Below are 27,508 nucleotides of genomic sequence, written 5' to 3'. Positions count from 1 at the left end.
ACCTCCCTTCTATCCCCATCCATAAGTCAGCTTGGATAAAGGGCAGGTCCTAGAGTGATGTGAATGGGATGAAGGAGACCCACAGCAGGCTATGGTGGTGAGGAGGCTTTAGCAAGAGTTCTTCCAGAGCACAGATTATTCATGGGGCAGGTCATCTTTCATGGCAGAATCTATCAGGAGAAAGAACAGAGATTGTATGACTTATGTTCTGGTTCAATGAGGTTTGATATGCAGATGGGACCCAGGACATAATTGTGGATGAAGAGAGGATGCAATGGTCTCTACAAACTGTAGGCACTATGCTTATCGTGCCCCCTAATCCATGGGATGAGACATCAGATTTTCAAGGAGAAATTGAACATTTGCTTCACAGAACAGAAAAGAGGGAAAAAGATTTAAGAGCATTGTGTAGTCCTGACCCCTCTTCTCACCCTCTGACAGAAGATTCATTCATAAAGGGAGGAGAGATAGCTCAATGGTTTGAGCATTGGCCTGCTAAACCCAGGGTTGTGAGTTCAATCCTTGAGGGGGCCACTTAGGGATCTGGGGCAAAAATCACTACTTGGTCCTGCTAGTGAAGGCAGGGGGCTGGACTTGATGACCTTTCAAGGTCTGTTCTAGGAGATAAGATATCTCCATTTATTTATATTTAAAGGCCATTAACCAGGCAATAGGAAAAGGGGTATAGCTGGAACTGACAGTTATCACAGACTAAAAAGCTTTGCAGGGATAAAACCTACCCTTCTCCATGAGGAAGAATTTGAAGTCTGGTTGGATCATGCCCTTCGAGTGGAACAGGAATGAGCATGCCCTCAAAGGGGGAAAAGAGACAGACAAGTGAAAAATCTGTCAAGATCATGCTTATTGTGTGTCACCGCTTACCAGACCTTAGTTCCAGAAACTCTACGCTTCACAGTTTATACCCAGCAAATCTGGACTTACCTCATCAGTTATGAAAATAAAAGCTATAAAAGTATCCACATGCAAAATCTATCGTGAGTATAAGAGATTCAAACAGCAGCAGCTCAACACTCTGCCTCCACTCACACATCATTTAGCAGTCAGAATAACGTCCCTGGAGTGTTGCTGCTTGTGTGACACATTGACATCAACACTTCACACAGTGACCATCAGATATTGTTGAGGAGATCAGCATAATTAGTGTTTGTGATAATGTCACAAGGTCAGAAGAAGTTATGGTCGGATGTAGCTGCGGAAACAAGGAGGATCAGGGGGTACTGCAGCACACTAAGGTTTTACCCATGGCTCCACTCCTGGCCCCATGCCCAGGACATTGCTGCCGACCCGTGGTTCCAGCTGCCATCCCACACCTGGGGCTCTGCTCCTGGCCCCACACCAGACCCAACTTTGGCCCCAGACTCAGCCTCCTTACCCCATGCGGGTCTCCCCCACTCCCCCAGAGACAATGCCTTGCTCCTGGCACTAGCTCTGGGGGAAGGGGGGGGGAGAAGGGTAAGAGGGCTGGCTTCCAGCACCCCCACTGTTAAAAGTGATAGAGAAACACTGTGATCATATTTTTTTCTAAATCAGGTGCAAGTGAGAATGGGCCGGCTGCTGAGAAAAAGAAAACGGACACAAAGATGGATGATGTAACCCATGGAAAAGGACCAGAAAATTTATTAGGTACAAGAAAATATCTCTGTTTTTGTCTCTAATATTTTATTTCCTATTCTCAACACAGTTGTATCCATCAGGGCTGTAACCAGGGTTGGTTGAGGGGGCAGCTGCCCAGGGTGCGAAGCCAAAGGAGGTGGAAAAATGGACAGAGAAAAAAGGGAAGGGGGTAAAGGTCTGCAGCAGGATCGGGATCCTGTGGGTAATGTTACCATATCGTACCATACCGGAGTGGGAGTGGGTATTGTGGGGCAGGAGGGGAGATGGAATAAAAATATAATCCTATACAGGGCTCTAGCAGGGGGCACAAATACCATTGCTCACCTTGGGTGCTAAAATGACTAGTTATGGCACTGGTATCCATTTTGAAAGCTCTTTCATGAGCATAAGAGATTCAAACAGCAGTAGCTCAGCACTCTGCCTCCACTCACACATCATTAACCTTCCAGAGAATCGCCTCAGCCTCCTTTCCCCATCCGGGTCTCCCCCTACCGGACATAAGGCCCTGCTCCCAGCACTAGTGATGGGGTAAGGTGGGGGAGCGGGGTAAGAGGGCTGGCCTTCAGCACCCTGACTATTAAAAGATAGAGCAATGCCGTGGTTGTTTTTTTCTAAATAAGGTGCAAGTGAGAATGAGGCGGTTGATGAGGAAAAGGAAACGGAAAAAAATATGGATGATGAAACCCGCGGAAAACAACCAGGAAATTTATTAGGTACAAGAAAATATCTGTATTTTTTTCTCTGAAATATGTTTTTCTTACAATTCTCAACACAGTTGTATCCATCAGGGCTGTAACCAGGGTTGGTTGAGGGGGCAGCTGCCCAGGGTGCAAAGCCACAGGAGGTGGAAAAATGGACAGAGAAAAAAGGGAAGGGGGTAGAGTCCTGCAGCAGGTTCGGGATCCTGTGGGTCATGTTACCATATCATTCCATACCCGTGACACCCTCTCTTCCGTGTTACTGCTGGAAATCGTGCTGTCTTCAGAGCTGAGCACCCTTCCAACAGGCACTTCTTTCTAGCCATCCAGCTCTGAAGACAGTGCTGTCACCAGCAGCAGCGCAGAAGTAAGGATGACAATACCATACCAAGCCACTCTTACTTCTGTGCTGCTGCTGGTGGTGACTCTGCCTTCAAAGCTGGGCATTCATGTAGTCTGTAGAATGGGATTTCTATTTACTTAATCCCACTCCTGTATCATCCCCGCAATACCCACTCCCACATTGTTGATGAATTATTGTCTTCTTCCCACTATTATGGCCCTTGGTTTTGCAGGACCCACAATATGCTAGTCCCACTGCAGAACTTGCTGGTATTCTACACGTCCCACAAGACCCACAGCCATAACAGTGGCAGCAGGATAAAAATTCAACAAACAATGCTGGAGTGGGTGGAGTGGGAGTGGGTATTGTGGGGCAGGATGCGAGGTGGAACAAACAGAATCCTATGCAGGGCTCTCGCAGGAAGCACAAATATCATCGCTCACCTTGGGTGCTAAAATGCCTAGTTATGGCACTGATATACATATTGCTCTTTCATGAGCATAAGAAATTCAAACAGCAGTAGCTCAGCACTTTGCCTCCGCTCACAAATCATTAATCTTCCAGAGGAACGTCTCTGGAGAGTTGTGCTGCTGCTTGTGTGACAGATTAGCATCAACACTTCATACAGTGACCATCAGTTAATGTTGAGGTAATAAGCATAAATAGTGTTTGAGATAAAGTCACAAGGTCAGAAGTAGATAGGATTGTACATAGGTGCGGGACCTAAGGGTGTAGGGGGTGCTGTAGCCTCATGTGGTTTTACCCATGGCTCCAGTCGCGGCCCCGAATGTGGGGTCCCAGATGCTGAGTCCATGCCACGTCTTCACTGACAGCCCAATGCCCACGGTCTAATGTTTCATCCACATCCAGGACTCCGCTTCTGTCCCCATGTCAGCTCCAATAGTGGCCCCAGCCTCAGCCTCCTTACCCCATCCGGGTCTCCCTCTCCCGGATACAAGGCCCTGCTCCCGGCACTAGCGTTGGGGGAAGAGGGGCAAGGGAGTAAGAGGGCTGGCTTTCAGCACCCCCACTATTAAAAGTGATTGAGCAGCACGGTGGTTGTATTTTTCTAAATCAGGTGCAAGTGAGAATGAGCCGGCTGGTGAGAAAAAGGAAACGGACACAAAGATGGATGATGAAGCCCACAGAAAAGAACCAGAAAATGTATTAGGTATGTCAAGGTTCCTTGCCCACTCTGAACTTTAGGGTACAGATGTGGGGGACCTGCATGAGAAGCTCTAAGCTCAGTTAACAGCTTAGATCTGGTCTGGCTGCCACCACTCCCAAGGACTAATTCCCTTCCCTGGGTAGCCTTGAGAGACTTCACCAATTTCCTGGTGAACACAGATCCAACCCCCTTGGATCTAGAAAACAAGGAAAAAAAATCAATCAGGTATTAAGAAAAAGGCTTTTAATTAAAGAAAAGAAAAGAAAAAGAAAACCCTCTGGGAGAGATTAGCATACCAGCTGCTCTCACAGACAAGAGATTCCAAATACAGAGGATGTTCCCCTGGGCAAAAACTTAGTTACACACACACACAAAAAAATACCCAAATACCCAATTTGACTATTCCTCTAATTGCACAAGACAAGTTACAAAGAAATAAACATAAACCTATTTATTTCCTTCACTAATACTCACTACTTAATAAGAGGCTGAATTCTGGAGCTTTCCCACTCCGGTCCAAAGTGAAAACTGACTAGATAAAGGGAACTTCCCTCCTTCCCTTTGAACCATCTTGTCCTCCCATTGGTTCCTCTGGTCAGGTGTCAGCTAGGCTAGGTGAACTTCTTAACCCTTTATAGGTAAAAGAGTCATTAACCCTTAACTATCTGTTTATGACAAGGTACAAGAAAATATCTCTATTTTTTCCTCTGAAATATGTTTTTCTTCCAATTCTCAACACAGTTGTATCCATCAGGGCTGTAACCAGGGTTGGTTGAGGGGGCAGCTTCCCAGGGTGCAAAGCCAAAGGAGGTGGAAAAATGGACAGAGAAAAAAGGGAAGGGATAGAGTCCTGCAGTGGAACCAGGATCCTGTGGGTCATGTTATCATATCATACCATACCAGTGCAACCCTTTCTTCTGTGTTCCTGCTGGCAATGGTGCTGCCTTCAGAGCTGAGCACCCTTCCAACAGCCACTGCTTTTCAGCCACCCAGCTCTGAAGGCAGAGCTGTTGCCAGCAGTGGCGCAGAAGTAAGAATGACAATACCATACCAAACCACCCTTACTTCTGTGCTGCTGCTGGTGGTGACTCTGCCTTCAAAGCTGGGCATTCATGTAATCTGCAGAATGGGATTTTACTTCTTTAATCCCACTCCTGTATCACCCCCGCAGTACCCACTCCCACTCACTCCCACATTGTTGATGAATTATTGTCTTCTTCCCACTATTATGTCGGTTGGTTCTCAGGACCCACGGTATGCTAGTACTGCTTCAGAATGCCCTGGGATTCCACACGTCCCACAAGAACTGCAATTATAACAGTGGCAGCAGGATAAAAATTCAACAAACAACGCGGGAGTGGGTGGAGTCAGAGTGGGTATTGTGGGGCAGGATGGGAGCTGGAATAACTATATAATCCTATACAGGGCTCTAGCAGGGGGCACTGATATGATTGCTCACCTCGAGTGCTAAAATGACTAGTTATGGCACTGGTATCCATTTTGCAAGCTCTTTCATGAGCATAAGAAATTCAAACAGCAGTATCTCAGCACTCTGCCTCCACTCACACATCATTAACCTTCCAGAGGAACGTCCCTGGAACATTGTGCTGCTGCTTGGGTGACTGTAGCAATGGGAGATTCACCGCTGCGGCACCTCCTGCTGGTTTCTCAGGGAATTAGCATCCACCCTCCGGAGCACCCTCTGTCAGCCGGTGTCTCGCTACTGCTGGGCCCCCATGTCCTTCCCTGGACTCCGGTGCCCCTTTCCACTGGGGTGTTTCCCCCCTGGCAGTACAACCCTCAGTCTCTGGGTCTCCCCTCCAGGGGGAACCCCCACCCCCATCTCAGCTCAATCATAAGCCACTGCCAGTCACCAACAAGACCCCACTCCCTGGGGCAGACTGCAGTATACTCCACTCATCATAGGCAAGGTTGGATTTTTACCTGCTGCCTCTGCTGTCCCCTGGAACTCTATTACCTGTTTGGACTTCCACTAGGCCACAGCCTGGGGCGTTTCCAGGCCAGAGCTACCCAGCTCCCTTGGCCTTCCCCCAGCCCTGCTCCACTCCAGGTACCTTCCCTCAGCTCCCTGCAGCCAGGTTCCTCCCTCTCAAAGTTGGAGAGAGAGTCTACTGAGGGTCTAGTTCACAGCCTTTTTATAGGGCCAGCTGCAGCCTGATTGGGGCGCGGCCCAGCTGTGGTTACTTCCACGATCAACCCAGGTTTCCCCAACCATGGCCCTCTCCAAGGGCTATTTTAACCCTTCAGGGAGTGGGGTTACTGTCCTGCTATATCCCCCCCTCAAAATCCCACGCCTGTGGGAAGGGGGGGTTCTCTAACCTGTGCTGCCCGGAGATGTCCCACCAGCCGCTCTCATCTTTCTTCAGAGTCTTTTAGCTTTCAGGACAGATCTTCCTGCTCCTGGCATGTTTTTGGAGCCCTGCCTCAGCCGTCCGACAGGCTTATTCCACCATCTCCAGCTGCTCATGCAGGCCCAAGTCTCCCAGGCCCTCTTCCTTCAGAGTCTGGGTTCTTTTAGTCCTTTGTACGTGGCACAGCTGGGCCTCAGCCTCTTGCCGAGCCCACTCTATCTGGGTTTCCTTACTGGAAAGTTGCCCTGCGATGGTTTGGATCTCGACCTCCTTTGGGGTCCCCTCTGTCCCGGCTACTGCCTTCTCCTATTCTGGCCCTTCCAGATGCACAGGCACCTCCTCTGTCCTCCACTCAGTTCCCCTGAGGGGGAAGTGCCTCCGAATATGTCAGGGTACCTGGCAGCTCCAGCAGGCAACCCACCTCCGTGCTTTCTGGGGCTTCCCATGTTCCCTTTGGGGTTCCGTCCCCTTGCCGGGACTGATCTACACCTTCCACGTCGGGCCTGGGCATGTCCACGGCATGTGGCCCTGTCGCCCACAGGCCCAACAGGTCAGCAGTCGCCTGGGTTCTTTCACCCGGCAGACTGGCTTTGAGACCTGTCCTGGTCCCAGCTTGGGATGCGGCGCCCTGCCCCCACCCCAATTGGGAAGTCCCATTTTAAATGTCCTATCTGTCGGCAGGTGTAGCAAGCCCTGCGCCCTGCCACAGGCCTCCTGGCCTTGGCGCTCCGCTGCTCAGGCCCTCCGCTGTCACCTCGGAACTCCAGCTGAAGGAGTTAGGTTAGGGCCTGCTGTCCCTCCACCAGCCAGCCCAATTGTTCATGGAGGCCCCACTGGACCTCCCATATTCCCTGTTGGGCCTCCCGGATCACCTGCAGGTCGTCTCTCTCCTTCCTCTGGGGCGCTGACCCTGGGGCCCAGCCTGGGATGGAACCTGGGGTCTCCACATAATAACCCCCAGTGTACCTGGGATCCATTGTCCCCTTGTCTTTACGTCTGGGCAATAGTCCCGCTATTCTGTCTTGTCCCTTGTATAAGGGGCGGACCGCAATTCCCTGCATTCTCCACCACTTGTAGTGATGCGAGACTCACCGCTGCGGCGCCTCCTGCTGGTGTCCCAGGGAATTAGCTTCCAGCCTCCGGAGCACCCTCTGTCAGCCGGTGTCTCAGTACCGCTGGGCCCCCATGTCCCTCCCTGGACTCTGGTGCCCCTTTCCACTGGGGTTCTGCCCCATGGCAGTACAGCCCTCAGTCTCGGGGTCTCCCCTCCACGGGGAACCCCCACCCCCTATCCCCACCTTGCCTCAGTCTTAGGCTACTGACAGTCATCAACCTGCCCCAGCTCCCTGGGACAGACTGCAGCATACGCCACTCATCGTAGGGAAGGTTGGATTTGGACCTGCTGCCTCTGCCTAGCCTTGGGCTGTCCCCTGCAACCCGCGTACCTGTTTGGACTTCCACTAGGCAGCAGCCTGGGAGGTTTCCAGGCCGAAGCTCCCTTGGCCTTCCCCCTGCCCTGCTCCACTGCAGGTACCTTCCCTCAGCTCCCTGCAGCCTGGTTCCTCCCTCTCAAAGTCTAGAGAGAGAGTCTCCCGAGCTCCTGGCTCACAGCCTTTTTATAGGGCCAGCTGCGGCCTGACTGGGGCACGGCCCAGCTGTGGTTACTTCCCCGATCAGCCCAGGTTTCCCCAACCACAGCCCTCTCCAAGGGCGGTTTTAACCCCTCAGGGCAGGAGCGGGGTTACTGCCCCGCTACAGGGTGACACATTAGCGTAAACACTTCACACAGTGACCATCAGTTATTGTTGAGGCGATAAGCATAATTAATGTTTGTGATAATCTCACAGGTCAGAAGAAGATATGGTCGTACATAGGTGCAGGAACTATGGGTGTGGGGGGTGCTTCAGCCCCACGAGGTTTGACCCAAGGCTCCACTCCCGACCCCGAACATGGGGTCCTGGATGCTGGGTCCATGCCCAGGTCTTTGCTAATGGCCCCACGCCCATGGTCAAATCGGTCATCCACACCCAGGGTTCTGCTCCTGGCCCCACACCAGACCCCAAAATGGCCCGAGCCTCAGCCTCCTTACCCGATCTGGGTCTCCCCCTCCCAGAGACAAGGCCCTGCTCGGGGCACTAGCTCTGGGGGAATGGGGTGAGAGGGGTAAGAGGGCTCGCTTTCAGCACCCCCACTATTAAAAGTGATAGAGCAACAGTGTGGTCATCTTTTTCTAAATCAGGTGCAAGTGAGAATGGGCCGGCTGCTGAGAAAAAGGAAACGGACACAAAGATGGATGATGTAACCTGTGGAAAAGAACCAGAAAATGTATTAGGTACAAGAAAATATCTCTATTTTTTTCTCTGAAATATGTTTTCTTTATAATTCTCAATACACTTGTATCCATCAGGGCTGTAACCAGGGTTGGTTGAGGGGGCAGCTGCCCAGGGTGTAAAGCCACAGGAGGTGGAAAAATGGACAGAGAAAAAAGGGAAGGGGGTAAAGGCCTGCAGCGGGATCGGGATCCTGTGGGTCATGTTACCATATCATTCCATACCCGTGACACCCTCTCTTCCGTGTTACTGCTGGAAATCGTGCTGTCTTCAGAGCTGAGCACCCTTCCAACAGGCACTTCTTTCTAGCCATCCAGCTCTGAAGACAGTGCTGTCACCAGCAGCAGCGCAGAAGTAAGGATGACAATACCATACCAAGCCACTCTTACTTCTGTGCTGCTGCTGGTGGTGACTCTGCCTTCAAAGCTGGGCATTCATGTAGTCTGTAGAATGGGATTTCTATTTACTTAATCCCACTCCTGTATCATCCCCGCAATACCCACTCCCACATTGTTGATGAATTATTGTCTTCTTCCCACTATTATGGCCCTTGGTTTTGCAGGACCCACAATATGCTAGTCCCACTGCAGAACTTGCTGGTATTCTACACGTCCCACAAGACCCACAGCCATAACAGTGGCAGCAGGATAAAAATTCAACAAACAATGCTGGAGTGGGTGGAGTGGGAGTGGGTATTGTGGGGCAGGATGCGAGGTGGAACAAACAGAATCCTATGCAGGGCTCTCGCAGGAAGCACAAATATCATCGCTCACCTTGGGTGCTAAAATGCCTAGTTATGGCACTGATATACATATTGCTCTTTCATGAGCATAAGAAATTCAAACAGCAGTAGCTCAGCACTTTGCCTCCGCTCACAAATCATTAATCTTCCAGAGGAACGTCTCTGGAGAGTTGTGCTGCTGCTTGTGTGACAGATTAGCATCAACACTTCATACAGTGACCATCAGTTAATGTTGAGGTAATAAGCATAAATAGTGTTTGAGATAAAGTCACAAGGTCAGAAGTAGATAGGATTGTACATAGGTGCGGGACCTAAGGGTGTAGGGGGTGCTGTAGCCTCATGTGGTTTTACCCATGGCTCCAGTCGCGGCCCCGAATGTGGGGTCCCAGATGCTGAGTCCATGCCACGTCTTCACTGACAGCCCAATGCCCACGGTCTAATGTTTCATCCACATCCAGGACTCCGCTTCTGTCCCCATGTCAGCTCCAATAGTGGCCCCAGCCTCAGCCTCCTTACCCCATCCGGGTCTCCCTCTCCCGGATACAAGGCCCTGCTCCCGGCACTAGCGTTGGGGGAAGAGGGGCAAAGGAGTAAGAGGGCTGGCTTTCAGCACCCCCACTATTAAAAGTGATTGAGCAGCACTGTGGTTGTATTTTTCTAAATCAGGTGCAAGTGAGAATGAGCCGGCTGGTGAGAAAAAGGAAACGGACACAAAGATGGATGATGAAGCCCACAGAAAAGAACCAGAAAATGTATTAGGTATGTCAAGGTTCCTTGCCCACTCTGAACTTTAGGGTACAGATGTGGGGGACCTGCATGAGAAGCTCTAAGCTCAGTTAACAGCTTAGATCTGGTCTGGCTGCCACCACTCCCAAGGACTAATTCCCTTCCCTGGGTAGCCTTGAGAGACTTCACCAATTTCCTGGTGAACACAGATCCAACCCCCTTGGATCTAGAAAACAAGGAAAAATCAATCAGGTATTAAGAAAAAGGCTTTTAATTAAAGAAAAGAAAAGAAAAAGAAAACCCTCTGGGAGAGATTAGCATACCAGCTGCTCTCACAGACAAGAGATTCCAAATACAGAGGATGTTCCCCTGGGCAAAAACTTAGTTACACACACACACACACAAAAAAATACCCAAATACCCAATTTGACTATTCCTCTAATTGCACAAGACAAGTTACAAAGAAATAAACATAAACCTATTTATTTCCTTCACTAATACTCACTACTTAATAAGAGGCTGAATTCTGGAGCTTTCCCACTCCGGTCCAAAGTGAAAACTGACTAGATAAAGGGAACTTCCCTCCTTCCCTTTGAACCATCTTGTCCTCCCATTGGTTCCTCTGGTCAGGTGTCAGCTAGGCTAGGTGAACTTCTTAACCCTTTATAGGTAAAAGAGTCATTAACCCTTAACTATCTGTTTATGACAAGGTACAAGAAAATATCTCTATTTTTTCCTCTGAAATATGTTTTTCTTCCAATTCTCAACACAGTTGTATCCATCAGGGCTGTAACCAGGGTTGGTTGAGGGGGCAGCTTCCCAGGGTGCAAAGCCAAAGGAGGTGGAAAAATGGACAGAGAAAAAAGGGAAGGGATAGAGTCCTGCAGCGGAACCAGGATCCTGTGGGTCATGTTATCATATTGTAACCCTTCTGCCCATCTAAGTTGGCAGCAACAAGGGCCGGGTTCTGTATCTAGGGGTTCCGTTTCAATAACGCAATGCAAAACCGGCTCGAGCCCCCACCCAGTGACCTGGGACAATTACATACCACCCCCTGGGCGCCTCTAAGAGGCAATACTTCCCCTCTCGCAAGCACGGAGTCTGAGTGTAACAGAAAATGTTTAATAACATGAGGTAAACAACATCAGCATTAAATTGGAAAAACACCAGAACTAGAGTTCTTAGACCAAACCATGAGCGAAGACCCACGCCAGCAAATTGGGCCGTGTCCTCTCCCATTGGTTCTTGAAACCAGCGACCCAAGAATCACCAAAGTCCCAAAAGTCCACCAATCCCAAAGTCTCTTGGGTCCAGCAACCCAAGAATCACAAAAGTCCGACAACCCCCCAAAGCCTCTGTCCATGATCAGTGCAGCCCCAGAGTTCAAAGGGGGGGGGGTGAGTAGGGTGTTAAGGGGCACCTTACGTGATCCGAGGCCAACCGGCTGCTTCTCCGTGGGGTTCCACCGCAGCCTTCACCACGACAGCTCCATTCCACCCGCAGTCCCACTCCTGCCGTCCCACGAACTGCTCTGGCAGCCGCGCCGCTCCGCTCCGCTCACCGACCTGTGAGCCGCGCCGCTCCGCTCCGCTCACCGACCTGTGAGCCGCGCCGCTCCGCTCCAGTCGTCCCTTGGGCAGCTCCCACAAGGCTCTGCTAGCTGCTCCTCCAGCCGCTCCGCTCACCTCCGCTAAGCTAAGTTAGCTTAGCAATATAGCTTCAGGCTCCCCCACTAGTTAACACAGCCTCAGTGATCTCAGCTCTTAAATAGCTTTAGCTCTTTTGTGATTTCAGCTCTTAGTGATTTCAGTTCTTAGTAGGGGAGCCCCAGTGCTGGTGCACTATTGGCCCAAAGTGAACTCAGCTCAGCAGTCTGTAACTAGACTCCTAAGGGAATCAAAGTTAGCTCTGACATTCAACAGTGGAGAGAGGAGGAGGTGCAATTGGTGTTTCAGGCCCACAAAAGGGACCCACACCACCAGGTACCAATACCTGTCCCCATCCTCTCTCAATTCACTGGGTTTTGTAACCCATGCCCCTTGACAAGCAAATGCTACTTAGGTAATGGTGAATGACTCACTCAGTCCTTCTGTCATACACCAGTTCCACTGGCCTTGATTCACAGAATCAGGGTAACAAAACTTTATTCTTCCTGCCCCAATAACAGAGAAACTGGGGATCCCACACCAGCCAAAGTAACCACTTTGAGTTGCTGTTGTTTCCTGCCAGGCGAGTGGGTGTGCCTATGCAAACAAGATCAGCCCCTAGAGTTCTTTTCCACACTCGCCATAATTCACCACCAGATGTCAGGGTAGAGCTCATCCTGACTCTGCTTACATCCTCCCCCCAGCCGAAAATTTGTCGTCCCGACAAATCACACTCCCTATTATAACAACTCACTGGTTCCCTCCAAAGGGCCTCAGATAGCCCACTTTAGCTTCCACAAGCCTGTGTGCTAAACATATTGGTTCCTCACTAGTTACCCCAGGTGCATCATAAGTCAACCGTTTTACTGGTCTTATTACCCTGTCTCGTCTATTGAGAATCTCTGTTGCCGTGGTGCGTGGGACAGCCTCTTGAACGATGGATGGAGAGGTTTCCTTTGAGGGTCCCTCGGCTACTGGCATAGGCCCCTGCATTTCTAGTTCTAACAGTGGAGGGTCCAAGGTGCCCAGGACATCCTCCACCTGTATGTCTCCACTATCCAATAACCTGGGTGTGTCATCACATGGGGGTCCCACCAGTCGCTCAGGGGTGTCAGGAATGGGCCTAAATACTTCTGCCATGGGGTTTAGGGCGGAAGAAGAAGAGCTCTCTTTTGATTCAGCTGATCGAGACTGAAATCTTGTCTCCATCCCAGGATACACCATGGTTGTGTCTTCCTCCTCAGACTCACTCTCGGATGTGCTGCATGGGGGTAGGTTAGCTGCAGGGGGCTGGCTGTCCACGTTGGAGGGCGGCTTTGGTCCAGCACCTTCGTTCTGCCCAGTTGCCCTGTTGTGGCCCATCTCATACGGGGTGCCTACCAATTCCCCCACAGGGAGCAAAAGGTTTCTATGCACTGTCTTTGTCTGCCCTGGACCCTCTTCAGGTTTGATCTTGTAGACCGGCAGGTCTCCTAGCTTTTCCATCACCAAGTAAGGTATTGCCTTCCATCTGTCGGCTATCTTGTGTTTGCCAGCAATACCCAAATTTCGCAGCAGAACTCTGTCCCCTGGCTGGAGTTCTTGCAGACGTACCCTAGCATCATATCGATGTTTGTTGCGGTCAGCGTTCTTCCGAGCCGCAGATGTAGCTAAGTGATAAGCATCCCGCAGCTTTTCTCTCAGTCGGGATACATATTGCTGATGAGTTTCATAGCTATCTCCATCCTCTGATACACCAAAGCACAGGTCTATGGGTAATCTTGGTTCTCGTCCAAACATTAAGAGATATGGGGTGACTCCTGTAGCATCATTCTTTGTGGCATTGTAGGCGTGCACCAGATATGCAACATGTTGGCTCCAGGTTGCTTTCTGCTCTGGTCGCAAAGTCCCCAACATATCTAATAGGGTTCGGTTGAACCTCTCTGGCTGAGGATCACCTTGCGGGTGATAAGGCGTTGTTCTAGACTTCTTAATTCCCGCTATCCTCAGCACCTCCTTCAGAAGATGACTCTCAAAGTCCCGCCCCTGATCCGAGTGTATCCGGGCTGGAAATCCATAAACTGAAAAATATTTCTCCCACAGTACTCGAGCAACAGTGGTGGCCCTCTGATCACGCGTGGGATATGCCTGCGCATATCGTGTATAATGGTCAGTCACTACTAAAATGTTCCCAATATTCCTCTTGTCTACTTCTAAAGACAAGAAATCGATGCATACCAGTTCCAAAGGTTTGGTGCTGGTGATGTTCTTGAGATATGCAGCCCTCGTGGGCAGAGTTTTCCTTTGAACACATCGAGCGCAAGTCTCACATTTCCTACGAACATCTTCAGCCATCCGGGGCCAATAGAATCTACTACGAAGAAGTTCCAGGGTCCTCTCCATCCCTAAATGTCCAAAGTCATCATGCAGGGCCCTCATGGCCAGGGCTCTGTACTCTTTTGGCAGCACTAGCTGTGCTCGTTGCTTTTGTAAAGGGTCTGTGGTCACTCGATGTAGCACTCCCTGAATCAGTTTTAGTTTGGTCCATTCTCTCAATAGTAGTTTACCCTCCGGGTTAGGTGGGACAACCACAGCTGGGCTTCGCCCCTCCCTTTTGGCAAGTAGTGTATCACGAATGCCAATATCTTGCAGCTGGGCTTCCTGCCAGTCAGCCGCATTGAGCATGGGCAAAGGAGATTGGTCCAACGCAATATAGTTCACTGAAGCAGAAGGCACGCATTCAGGGGGCAGGCCCAAAGCTTCTGCAGCACATCCATGAAGACTCTCATGGGACTCTGGCTCCCGGCGACTCACACTGCAAATAGCCCTCACTCCATCTGTGGGTATCACAGCAACTCCTGGTGCCTGTGGACGCCTGGACAATGCATCCGCATCTACATTGCTTCTCCCTGATCGGTATTGAATGCTGAAGTCATAGCTAGCCAAAGCGGCCACCCATCTTTGCCCTGTAGCATCCAGCTTAGCACTTGTTAACACATAGGTCAGTGGGTTGTTGTCTGTCCACACCTGGAACTGAGCACCATATAAGTAGTCTCTAAATTTCTCAGTGATGGCCCATTTCAAGGCCAAGAACTCCAGCTTGTGGGTGGGATAGCGAGTTTCACTATCAGACAGTCCTCGGCTGGCAAAGGCTACAGGTTTACGTCTTCCTTCCACTTCCTGGTACAGTACTGCTCCCAGACCCTCCAAACTGGCATCAGTATGCAGGATAAATGGCTTGCTTGGGTCAGCAAAGACTAGGACTGGAGCATGAGTTAGGCAAGTAATGATTTCTCGAAAAGCCCTTTCACATCTCTCATCCCACCGTGGCCCAAAGGGTTCGAAGGGGCCATAGTGTCTCTGCACAGGAGGCTTTGGGGACCTTCCCTTATTCTTGGTCTTAGATTTGTTCCTGCTGGACTGGTATCCCCTGGTAAGATCATTCAGAGGTTTTACAATCGTAGCATAGTTTTTCACAAATCTTCGATAGTAGCCACTAAACCCAAGAAAGGTCTTGAGTTCTCTGTAGTTACTTGGACATGGCCATGTAGTGAGGGCTTCTATTTTATCGGGATCAGTACTCACACCCTCTTGGGACACGATGTGACCCACATACTTCACTGAGGTCCTGCAGAACTGGCATTTGTCAATTGAAAGCTTCAAACCATAATCCTCTAACCTATCAAGCACTTTAAGAAGTCTTTCTTCATGCTCCTCCAAGGTTCTTCCAAACACTATCAGGTCATCCAAATAAACTAACACTTGCAGTAAATTCATGTCTCCCACAACTTTCTCCATAAGACGTTGAAATGTGGCGGTGCTCCAGAGATCCCTTGGGGCATGCGTTCAAACTGATAAAACCCTAATGGGCAGATGAAGGCTGTCTTCTCCTTATCTGCTTCACCCAGAGGGATCTGGTAGTATCCACTCCGAAGATCCAACACAGAGAACCACTGGCTTCCCAGCAAACAGTCTAAGGCATCTTGGACTCGGGGCATTGTGTACTGGTCAACCACAGTACGGCGGTTTAGGGTGCGGTAGTCAATACACATCCGGATTTTCCCATTCTTTTTACGGACCACCACAATGGGTGAGGCATATGGGCTGCGGGACTCTGTAATGATGCCATTCGCAGCCAGCTCCTGAAGATGTTGTCGCACATCTTCCATCTCGGAGAGGGCAATCCTCCTAGATCTCTCCCTGAAAGGTCGAGAGTCATGTAGTCTGATGTTGTGCTCTACTCCTTTTGCACATCCCACATCCCACTCATGCAATGAGAACACCTTGGATCTTTCACAAAGTTTCCTCCTCAGGCGATCTTTCCACTCCTCGGACAACGGTGAATCTCCAAAGTCAAACTTTGCAGGGTCTATTGGCGGAACTTGAGTCTCACACTGGGGTTTTACAATTGATTCAGGCTCAAAGAGATCCGCTATCTTTTGTCCTTGCTTCACAACAACATCTCGACTTGTTTCATTAGCAATCAGTATAGTCACCTTTTCCTGGGCTTCAGCAGGTAGGGTTATGACTCCACTGGGGACCAGCACTCCTTCCGGGAGCTCTCCTTCAACTGGCTGCTCCACCATTGCTAATGCCCCTTTACTGCCTTTCAGCTGAGTACTCATGACAAGCACTTCTTGCTCCGTCCTTGCAGGCACTACTAACGGGGTTGTGCCCATGTACTTCAGCGCCCCAATCGGTAGCTCAGATGTCTCCTTTTTAGCACCCTCAATCTTCCTATAGGCTTCAGCACAAAGCGTATGGATCATCAGGGTATTCAGGTACTGGTCCCCAGCCCGTCGTCTGCAGTAATCCGCGAGCACCTTGAAGAGACTGGAGTTGGTCCCTATCAGCACAGACACATCAGAGGTCCCTTTAGGGTCAGGGCATATTAATGCAGCTGTGTCCACCTCTTCTCTTACCCCAGCAACCTCCTCTGGGAATTCCAGGTGCACTATGACATACCCTTGGTAGGGGTATTCATCCATGCTGAGGCCACACAGACCAATGCCAGTCAGTGGCTGTATAGGCAGGTGCCTAAGCATTTGTTGGTAGAATGACTGAAATATAATAGTCACTTGAGATCCAGTGTCAAGCACGGCTTTACACTCCACCCCTTCAATCTTCACCATGACCTCTGCTCGAGGCCCTATCAGTCCTGCGGGGATCCCAGCTGGACAGTCTTTTCTGGGGGAATCTTCAAATCCTGCAGGCCTGGGTGGTCCCCGTCCCCGGACTCTCTGGCAGCTACCGGATCTCTCCCAACTGATCCTCAGCTTTCCATACACTAAGGAGGGGTTTTCTTCATTATGGCACTTGGCAGCACTGTGTCCATCCTGACCACATCGGTAGCAGAAGAATTGTCCTTTCCCTCTTCGCCCAGATGGGATGGTGGCTCTAAATGCTGACTTCTCCATCGCCACGGTCAGAGGCTCCTTATTCCCGGAAGTCTTAGCTTGGTCAATGGTGCTTTGCAGTTCAGCTATCCGTTCTGTCAGGACCTGCACTTGTTGGGCAAGTTCCTCTGTGGTGCTCACTATCAGTACACTGGTCATTTGCAGTGGTGTTGTGCCGGCTGGCTCCAATGTTTGGGCTTCCCAAAACTCGCTGGCAGCCTGCCTTTCTTCCTCTTCTCTGACCTCCTTTATCAGCTGGGAATAGCTTGGGGGATGTTCCCGTCGTTCTCTTAGCCGGAGATGGAGTAGAATCGAGTTCTGATATTGAGCTCCTCTTACAATTTGAGCCAGTCTGGTCCGATCCATCTGTTCAGCAGTCACTGCACCCCTCATGACAGCTCTCTGAAGCAGTCTTTCCAGCCTCTGTATATAGGCTGAAATCTTCTCGCCAATTTGCTGTCGGGAATTAAGGAACTTACAGTAACTGTCTTCAGGGCCCTCTACACTCCCAAAGGTATGATCAAGGGCCTCTAGGCAGTCCTTCACACTGACCCCAGGGTCAATGAGCTTCAGGGTGCGAATCACATCTAATGCTGGGCCACTAAGGCTCTCTATCAGACATCTTCGCTTTTCTGCATCAGGTACGGCCCACTCCTGCAGCATTTCAGTGGTATGCTCCAACCAGGGTTCGAACTCCTCTGCCCCAGCAAATAACCTTAACTCACGACAAGAGTTTGACCTAGCATGGGACAACACAATCTTTTCCAATATTTGCCCCAGTGCTTTTGCCCAATCATTGGCTGAGGCTGTGGCCCCTGAGCTAGAGGCTGCAGGGCCAGGGCCCAACAAACCCGACATATTAGCCATTATACAAACAGCAGTTTCCTCAAAATATAACCACAATTGTTTCCCAATGCAGGGGAACACTCAACAGGTGCTTGCGAGGGGTACTGACCCAGGGGATCCCGGACGAGCCCCCAAAAATGTAACCCTTCTGCCCATCTAAGTTGGCAGCAACAAGGGCCGGGTTCTGTATCTAGGGGTTCCGTTTCAATAACGCAATGCAAAACCGGCTCGAGCCCCCACCCAGTGACCTGGGACAATTACATACCACCCCCTGGGCGCCTCTAAGAGGCAATACTTCCCCTCTCGCAAGCACGGAGTCTGAGTGTAACAGAAAATGTTTAATAACATGAGGTAAACAACATCAGCATTAAATTGGAAAAACACCAGAACTAGAGTTCTTAGACCAAACCATGAGCGAAGACCCACGCCAGCAAATTGGGCCGTGTCCTCTCCCATTGGTTCTTGAAACCAGCGACCCAAGAATCACCAAAGTCCCAAAAGTCCACCAATCCCAAAGTCTCTTGGGTCCAGCAACCCAAGAATCACAAAAGTCCGACAACCCCCCAAAGCCTCTGTCCATGATCAGTGCAGCCCCAGAGTTCAAAGGGGGGGGGGTGAGCAGGGTGTTAAGGGGCACCTTACGTGATCCGAGGCCAACCGGCTGCTTCTCCGTGGGGTTCCACCGCAGCCTTCACCACGAACTGCTCCATTCCACCCGCAGTCCCACTCCTGCCGTCCCACGAACTGCTCTGGCAGCCGCGCCGCTCCGCTCCGCTCACCGACCTGTGAGCCGCGCCGCTCCGCTCCGCTCACCGACCTGTGAGCCGCGCCGCTCCGCTCCGCTCACCGACCTGTGAGCCGCGCCGCTCCGCTCCAGTCGTCCCTTGGGCAGCTCCCACAAGGCTCTGCTAGCTGCTCCTCCAGCCGCTCCGCTCACCTCCGCTAAGCTAAGTTAGCTTAGCAATATAGCTTCAGGCTCCCCCACTAGTTAACACAGCCTCAGTGATCTCAGCTCTTAAATAGCTTTAGCTCTTTTGTGATTTCAGCTCTTAGTGATTTCAGTTCTTAGTAGGGGAGCCCCAGTGCTGGTGCACTATTGGCCCAAAGTGAACTCAGCTCAACAGTCTGTAACTAGACTCCTAAGGGAATCAAAGTTAGCTCTGACATTCAACAGTGGAGAGAGGAGGAGGTGCAATTGGTGTTTCAGGCCCACAAAAGGGACCCACACCACCAGGTACCCATCCTCTCTCAATTCACTGGGTTTTGTAACCCATGCCCCTTGACAAGCAAATGCTACTTAGGTAATGGTGAATGACTCACTCAGTCCTTCTGTCATACACCAGTTCCACTGGCCTTGATTCACAGAATCAGGGTAACAAAACTTTATTCTTCCTGCCCCAATAACAGAGAAACTGGGGATCCCACACCAGCCAAAGTAACCACTTTGAGTTGCTGTTGTTTCCTGCCAGGCGAGTGGGTGTGCCTATGCAAACAAGATCAGCCCCTAGAGTTCTTTTCCACACTCGCCATAATTCACCACCAGATGTCAGGGTAGAGCTCATCCTGACTCTGCTTACAATATCATACCATACCAGTGCAACCCTTTCTTCTGTGTTCCCCTCCACTCAGTTCCCCTGAGGGGGAAGTGCCTCCGAATATGTCAGGGTACCTGGCAGCTCCAGCAGGCAACCCACCTCCGTGCTTTCTGGGGCTTCCCATGTTCCCTTTGGGGTTCCGTCCCCTTGCCGGGACTGATCTACACCTTCCACGTCGGGCCTGGGCATGTCCACGGCCTGTGGCCCTGTCGCCCACAGGCCCAACAGGTCAGCAGTCGCCTGGGTTCTTTCACCCGGCAGACTGGCTTTGAGACCTGTCCTGGTCCCAGCTTGGGATGCGGCGCCCTGCCCCCACCCCAATTGGGAAGTCCCATTTTAAATGTCCTATCTGTCGGCAGGTGTAGCAAGCCCTGCGCCCTGCCACAGGCCTCCTGGCCTTGGCGCTCCGCTGCTCAGGCCCTCCGCTGTCACCTCGGAACTCCAGCTGAAGGAGTTAGGTTAGGGCCTGCTGTCCCTCCACCAGCCAGCCCAATTGTTCATGGAGGCCCCACTGGACCTCCCATATTCCCTGTTGGGCCTCCCGGATCACCTGCAGGTCGTCTCTCTCCTTCCTCTGGGGCGCTGACCCTGGGGCCCAGCCTGGGATGGAACCTGGGGTCTCCACATAATAACCCCCAGTGTACCTGGGATCCATTGTCCCCTTGTCTTTACGTCTGGGCAATAGTCCCGCTATTCTGTCTTGTCCCTTGTATAAGGGGCGGACCGCAATTCCCTGCATTCTCCACCACTTGTAGTGATGCGAGACTCACCGCTGCGGCGCCTCCTGCTGGTGTCCCAGGGAATTAGCTTCCAGCCTCTGGAGCACCCTCTGTCAGCCGGTGTCTCAGTACCGCTGGGCCCCCATGTCCCTCCCTGGACTCTGGTGCCCCTTTCCACTGGGGTTCTGCCCCATGGCAGTACAGCCCTCAGTCTCGGGGTCTCCCCTCCACGGGGAACCCCCACCCCCTATCCCCACCTTGCCTCAGTCTTAGGCTACTGACAGTCATCAACCTGCCCCAGCTCCCTGGGACAGACTGCAGCATACGCCACTCATCGTAGGGAAGGTTGGATTTGGACCTGCTGCCTCTGCCTAGCCTTGGGCTGTCCCCTGCAACCCGCGTACCTGTTTGGACTTCCACTAGGCAGCAGCCTGGGAGGTTTCCAGGCCGAAGCTCCCTTGGCCTTCCCCCTGCCCTGCTCCACTGCAGGTACCTTCCCTCAGCTCCCTGCAGCCTGGTTCCTCCCTCTCAAAGTCTAGAGAGAGAGTCTCCCGAGCTCCTGGCTCACAGCCTTTTTATAGGGCCAGCTGCGGCCTGACTGGGGCACGGCCCAGCTGTGGTTACTTCCCCGATCAGCCCAGGTTTCCCCAACCACAGCCCTCTCCAAGGGCGGTTTTAACCCCTCAGGGCAGGAGCGGGGTTACTGCCCCGCTACAGGGTGACACATTAGCGTAAACACTTCACACAGTGACCATCAGTTATTGTTGAGGCGATAAGCATAATTAATGTTTGTGATAATCTCACAGGTCAGAAGAAGATATGGTCGTACATAGGTGCAGGAACTATGGGTGTGGGGGGTGCTTCAGCCCCACGAGGTTTGACCCAAGGCTCCACTCCCGACCCCGAACATGGGGTCCTGGATGCTGGGTCCATGCCCAGGTCTTTGCTAATGGCCCCACGCCCATGGTCAAATCTGTCATCCACACCCAGGGTTCTGCTCCTGGCCCCACACCAGACCCCAAAATGGCCCGAGCCTCAGCCTCCTTACCCGATCTGGGTCTCCCCCTCCCAGAGACAAGGCCCTGCTCGGGGCACTAGCTCTGGGGGAATGGGGTGAGAGGGGTAAGAGGGCTCGCTTTCAGCACCCCCACTATTAAAAGTGATAGAGCAACAGTGTGGTCATCTTTTTCTAAATCAGGTGCAAGTGAGAATGGGCCGGCTGCTGAGAAAAAGGAAACGGACACAAAGATGGATGATGTAACCTGTGGAAAAGAACCAGAAAATGTATTAGGTACAAGAAAATATCTCTATTTTTTTCTCTGAAATATGTTTTCTTTATAATTCTCAATACACTTGTATCCATCAGGGCTGTAACCAGGGTTGGTTGAGGGGGCAGCTGCCCAGGGTGTAAAGCCACAGGAGGTGGAAAAATGGACAGAGAAAAAAGGGAAGGGGGTAAAGGCCTGCAGCGGGATCGGGATCCTGTGGGTCATGTTACCATATCATTCCATACCCGTGACACCCTCTCTTCCGTGTTACTGCTGGAAATCGTGCTGTCTTCAGAGCTGAGCACCCTTCCAACAGGCACTTCTTTCTAGCCATCCAGCTCTGAAGACAGTGCTGTCACCAGCAGCAGCGCAGAAGTAAGGATGACAATACCATACCAAGCCACTCTTACTTCTGTGCTGCTGCTGGTGGTGACTCTGCCTTCAAAGCTGGGCATTCATGTAGTCTGTAGAATGGGATTTCTATTTACTTAATCCCACTCCTGTATCATCCCCGCAATACCCACTCCCACATTGTTGATGAATTATTGTCTTCTTCCCACTATTATGGCCCTTGGTTTTGCAGGACCCACAATATGCTAGTCCCACTGCAGAACTTGCTGGTATTCTACACGTCCCACAAGACCCACAGCCATAACAGTGGCAGCAGGATAAAAATTCAACAAACAATGCTGGAGTGGGTGGAGTGGGAGTGGGTATTGTGGGGCAGGATGCGAGGTGGAACAAACAGAATCCTATGCAGGGCTCTCGCAGGAAGCACAAATATCATCGCTCACCTTGGGTGCTAAAATGCCTAGTTATGGCACTGATATACATATTGCTCTTTCATGAGCATAAGAAATTCAAACAGCAGTAGCTCAGCACTTTGCCTCCGCTCACAAATCATTAATCTTCCAGAGGAACGTCTCTGGAGAGTTGTGCTGCTGCTTGTGTGACAGATTAGCATCAACACTTCATACAGTGACCATCAGTTAATGTTGAGGTAATAAGCATAAATAGTGTTTGAGATAAAGTCACAAGTAGATAGGATTGTACATAGGTGCGGGACCTAAGGGTGTAGGGGGTGCTGTAGCCTCATGTGGTTTTACCCATGGCTCCAGTCGCGGCCCCGAATGTGGGGTCCCAGATGCTGAGTCCATGCCACGTCTTCACTGACAGCCCAATGCCCACGGTCTAATGTTTCATCCACATCCAGGACTCCGCTTCTGTCCCCATGTCAGCTCCAATAGTGGCCCCAGCCTCAGCCTCCTTACCCCATCCGGGTCTCCCTCTCCCGGATACAAGGCCCTGCTCCCGGCACTAGCGTTGGGGGAAGAGGGGCAAGGGAGTAAGAGGGCTGGCTTTCAGCACCCCCACTATTAAAAGTGATTGAGCAGCACTGTGGTTGTACTTTTCTAAATCAGGTGCAAGTGAGAATGAGCCGGCTGGTGAGAAAAAGGAAACGGACACAAAGATGGATGATGAAGCCCACAGAAAAGAACCAGAAAATGTATTAGGTATGTCAAGGTTCCTTGCCCACTCTGAACTTTAGGGTACAGATGTGGGGGACCTGCATGAGAAGCTCTAAGCTCAGTTAACAGCTTAGATCTGGTCTGGCTGCCACCACTCCCAAGGACTAATTCCCTTCCCTGGGTAGCCTTGAGAGACTTCACCAATTTCCTGGTGAACACAGATCCAACCCCCTTGGATCTAGAAAACAAGGAAAAATCAATCAGGTATTAAGAAAAAGGCTTTTAATTAAAGAAAAGAAAAGAAAAAGAAAACCCTCTGGGAGAGATTAGCATACCAGCTGCTCTCACAGACAAGAGATTCCAAATACAGAGGATGTTCCCCTGGGCAAAAACTTAGTTACACACACACACACAAAAAAATACCCAAATACCCAATTTGACTATTCCTCTAATTGCACAAGACAAGTTACAAAGAAATAAACATAAACCTATTTATTTCCTTCACTAATACTCACTACTTAATAAGAGGCTGAATTCTGGAGCTTTCCCACTCCGGTCCAAAGTGAAAACTGACTAGATAAAGGGAACTTCCCTCCTTCCCTTTGAACCATCTTGTCCTCCCATTGGTTCCTCTGGTCAGGTGTCAGCTAGGCTAGGTGAACTTCTTAACCCTTTATAGGTAAAAGAGTCATTAACCCTTAACTATCTGTTTATGACAAGGTACAAGAAAATATCTCTATTTTTTCCTCTGAAATATGTTTTTCTTCCAATTCTCAACACAGTTGTATCCATCAGGGCTGTAACCAGGGTTGGTTGAGGGGGCAGCTTCCCAGGGTGCAAAGCCAAAGGAGGTGGAAAAATGGACAGAGAAAAAAGGGAAGGGATAGAGTCCTGCAGCGGAACCAGGATCCTGTGGGTCATGTTATCATATCATACCATACCAGTGCAACCCTTTCTTCTGTGTTCCTGCTGGCAATGGTGCTGCCTTCAGAGCTGAGCACCCTTCCAACAGCCACTGCTTTTCAGCCACCCAGCTCTGAAGGCAGAGCTGTTGCCAGCAGTGGCGCAGAAGTAAGAATGGCAATACCATACCAAACCACCCTTACTTCTGTGCTGCTGCTGGTGGTGACTCTGCCTTCAAAGCTGGGCATTCATGTAATCTGCAGAATGGGATTTTACTTCTTTAATCCCACTCCTGTATCACCCCCGCAGTACCCAGTCCCACTCACTCCCACATTGTTGATGAATTATTGTCTTCTTCCCACTATTATGTCCGTTGGTTCTCAGGACCCACGGTATGCTAGTACTGCTTCAGAATGCCCTGGGATTCCACACGTCCCACAAGAACTGCAATTATAACAGTGGCAGCAGGATAAAAATTCAACAAACAATGCGGGAGTGGGTGGAGTCAGAGTGGGTATTGTGGGGCAGGATGGGAGCTGGAATAACTATATAATCCTATACAGGGCTCTAGCAGGGGGCACTGATATGATTGCTCACCTCGAGTGCTAAAATGACTAGTTATGGCACTGGTATCCATTTTGCAAGCTCTTTCATGAGCATAAGAAATTCAAACAGCAGTATCTCAGCACTCTGCCTCCACTCACACATCATTAACCTTCCAGAGGAACGTCCCTGGAACATTGTGCTGCTGCTTGGGTGACTGTAGCAATGTGAGATTCACCGCTGCGGCACCTCCTGCTGGTTTCTCAGGGAATTAGCATCCACCCTCCGGAGCACCCTCTGTCAGCCGGTGTCTCGCTACTGCTGGGCCCCCATGTCCTTCCCTGGACTCCGGTGCCCCTTTCCACTGGGGTGTTTCCCCCCTGGCAGTACAACCCTCAGTCTCTGGGTCTCCCCTCCAGGGGGAACCCCCACCCCCATCTCAGCTCAATCATAAGCTACTGCCAGTCACCAACAAGACCCCACTCCCTGGGGCGGACTGCAGTATACGCCACTCATCATAGGCAAGGTTGGATTTTTACCTGCTGCCTCTGCTGTCCCCTGGAACTCTATTACCTGTTTGGACTTCCACTAGGCCGCAGCCTGGGGCGTTTCCAGGCCAGAGCTACCCAGCTCCCTTGGCCTTCCCCCAGCCCTGCTCCACTCCAGGTACCTTCCCTCAGCTCCCTGCAGCCAGGTTCCTCCCTCTCAAAGTTAGAGAGAGAGTCTACTGAGGGTCTAGTTCACAGCCTTTTTATAGGGCCAGCTGCAGCCTGATTGGGGAGCGGCCCAGCTGTGGTTACTTCCACGATCAACCCAGGTTTCCCCAACCATGGCCCTCTCCAAGGGCTATTTTAACCCTTCAGGGAGTGGGGTTACTGTCCTGCTATATCCCCCCCTCAAAATCCCACGCCTGTGGGAAGGGGGGTTCTCTAACCTGTGCTGCCCGGAGATGTCCCACCAGCCGCTCTCATCTTTCTTCAGAGTCTTTTAGCTTTCAGGACAGATCTTCCTGCTGCTGGCATGTTTTTGGAGCCCTGCCTCAGCCGTCCGACAGGCTTATTCCACCATCTCCAGCTGCTCACGCAGGCCCAAGTCTCCCAGGCCCTCTTCCTTCAGAGTCTGGGTTCTTTTAGTCCTTTGTACGTGGCACAGCTGGGCCTCAGCCTCTTGCCGAGCCCACTCTATCTGGGTTTCCTTACTGGAAAGTTGCCCTGCGATGGTTTGGATCTCGACCTCCTTTGGGGTCCCCTCTGTCCCGGCTACTGCCTTCTCCTATTCTGGCCCTTCCAGATGCACAGGCACCTCCTCTGTCCTCCACTCAGTTCCCCTGAGGGGGAAGTGCCTCCGAATATGTCAGGGTACCTGGCAGCTCCAGCAGGCAACCCACCTCCGTGCTTTCTGGGGCTTCCCATGTTCCCTTTGGGGTTCCGTCCCCTTGCCGGGACTGATCTACACCTTCCACGTCGGGCCTGGGCATGTCCACGGCATGTGGCCCTGTCGCCCACAGGCCCAACAGGTCAGCAGTCGCCTGGGTTCTTTCACCCGGCAGACTGGCTTTGAGACCTGTCCTGGTCCCAGCTTGGGATGCGGCGCCCTGCCCCCACCCCAATTGGGAAGTCCCATTTTAAATGTCCTATCTGTCGGCAGGTGTAGCAAGCCCTGCGCCCTGCCACAGGCCTCCTGGCCTTGGCGCTCCGCTGCTCAGGCCCTCCGCTGTCACCTCGGAACTCCAGCTGAAGGAGTTAGGTTAGGGCCTGCTGTCCCTCCACCAGCCAGCCCAATTGTTCATGGAGGCCCCACTGGACCTCCCATATTCCCTGTTGGGCCTCCCGGATCACCTGCAGGTCGTCTCTCTCCTTCCTCTGGGGCGCTGACCCTGGGGCCCAGCCTGGGATGGAACCTGGGGTCTCCACATAATAACCCCCAGTGTACCTGGGATCCATTGTCCCCTTGTCTTTACGTCTGGGCAATAGTCCCGCTATTCTGTCTTGTCCCTTGTATAAGGGGCGGACCGCAATTCCCTGCATTCTCCACCACTTGTAGTGATGCGAGACTCACCGCTGCGGCGCCTCCTGCTGGTGTCCCAGGGAATTAGCTTCCAGCCTCCGGAGCACCCTCTGTCAGCCGGTGTCTCAGTACCGCTGGGCCCCCATGTCCCTCCCTGGACTCTGGTGCCCCTTTCCACTGGGGTTCTGCCCCATGGCAGTACAGCCCTCAGTCTCGGGGTCTCCCCTCCACGGGGAACCCCCACCCCCTATCCCCACCTTGCCTCAGTCTTAGGCTACTGACAGTCATCAACCTGCCCCAGCTCCCTGGGACAGACTGCAGCATACGCCACTCATCGTAGGGAAGGTTGGATTTGGACCTGCTGCCTCTGCCTAGCCTTGGGCTGTCCCCTGCAACCCGCGTACCTGTTTGGACTTCCACTAGGCAGCAGCCTGGGAGGTTTCCAGGCCGAAGCTCCCTTGGCCTTCCCCCTGCCCTGCTCCACTGCAGGTACCTTCCCTCAGCTCCCTGCAGCCTGGTCCCTCCCTCTCAAAGTCTAGAGAGAGTCTCCCGAGCTCCTGGCTCACAGCCTTTTTATAGGGCCAGCTGCGGCCTGACTGGGGCACGGCCCAGCTGTGGTTACTTCCCCGATCAGCCCAGGTTTCCCCAACCACAGCCCTCTCCAAGGGCGGTTTTAACCCCTCAGGGCAGGAGCGGGGTTACTGCCCCGCTACAGGGTGACACATTAGCGTAAACACTTCACACAGTGACCATCAGTTATTGTTGAGGCGATAAGCATAATTAATGTTTGTGATAATCTCACAGGTCAGAAGAAGATATGGTCGTACATAGGTGCAGGAACTATGGGTGTGGGGGGTGCTTCAGCCCCACGAGGTTTGACCCAAGGCTCCACTCCCGACCCCGAACATGGGGTCCTGGATGCTGGGTCCATGCCCAGGTCTTTGCTAATGGCCCCACGCCCATGGTCAAATCTGTCATCCACACCCAGGGTTCTGCTCCTGGCCCCACACCAGACCCCAAAATGGCCCGAGCCTCAGCCTCCTTACCCGATCTGGGTCTCCCCCTCCCAGAGACAAGGCCCTGCTCGGGGCACTAGCTCTGGGGGAATGGGGTGAGAGGGGTA

The 27,508-nt window shown here is 51.7% G+C and overlaps 1 protein-coding gene across 11 annotated transcripts in view; it reads left to right on the top strand.

Moving 5' to 3' along the window:
- LOC101951133 (rootletin-like) overlaps positions 1-27,508 on the top strand; it is a 152,720-nt gene that overhangs the window by 15,085 nt on the left and 110,127 nt on the right. For 5 of the 11 annotated variants that reach the window (XM_065579132.1, XM_065579125.1, XM_065579127.1 and 2 more), the window contains 7 exons: positions 1,552-1,644; positions 2,256-2,348; positions 3,755-3,847; positions 8,456-8,548; positions 9,955-10,047; positions 21,394-21,486; positions 22,885-22,977. In XM_065579132.1, coding sequence (XP_065435204.1) covers positions 1,552-1,644; positions 2,256-2,348; positions 3,755-3,847; positions 8,456-8,548; positions 9,955-10,047; positions 21,394-21,486; positions 22,885-22,977 — 651 coding nt within the window. The remainder of the gene's footprint in view (positions 1-1,551; positions 1,645-2,255; positions 2,349-3,754; positions 3,848-8,455; positions 8,549-9,954; positions 10,048-21,393; positions 21,487-22,884; positions 22,978-27,508) is intronic. The other 6 variants (XM_065579131.1, XM_065579130.1, XM_065579135.1 and 3 more) reach the window with 4 other exon arrangements.

This window comes from Chrysemys picta, unplaced genomic scaffold, assembly GCF_011386835.1.
Source record: "Chrysemys picta bellii isolate R12L10 unplaced genomic scaffold, ASM1138683v2 scaf105, whole genome shotgun sequence".
Classification (NCBI taxonomy): domain Eukaryota; kingdom Metazoa; phylum Chordata; order Testudines; family Emydidae; genus Chrysemys; species Chrysemys picta.
Note: the sequence above shows the minus strand (reverse complement) of the source record. Positions and strands in the feature narration are given on the sequence as shown.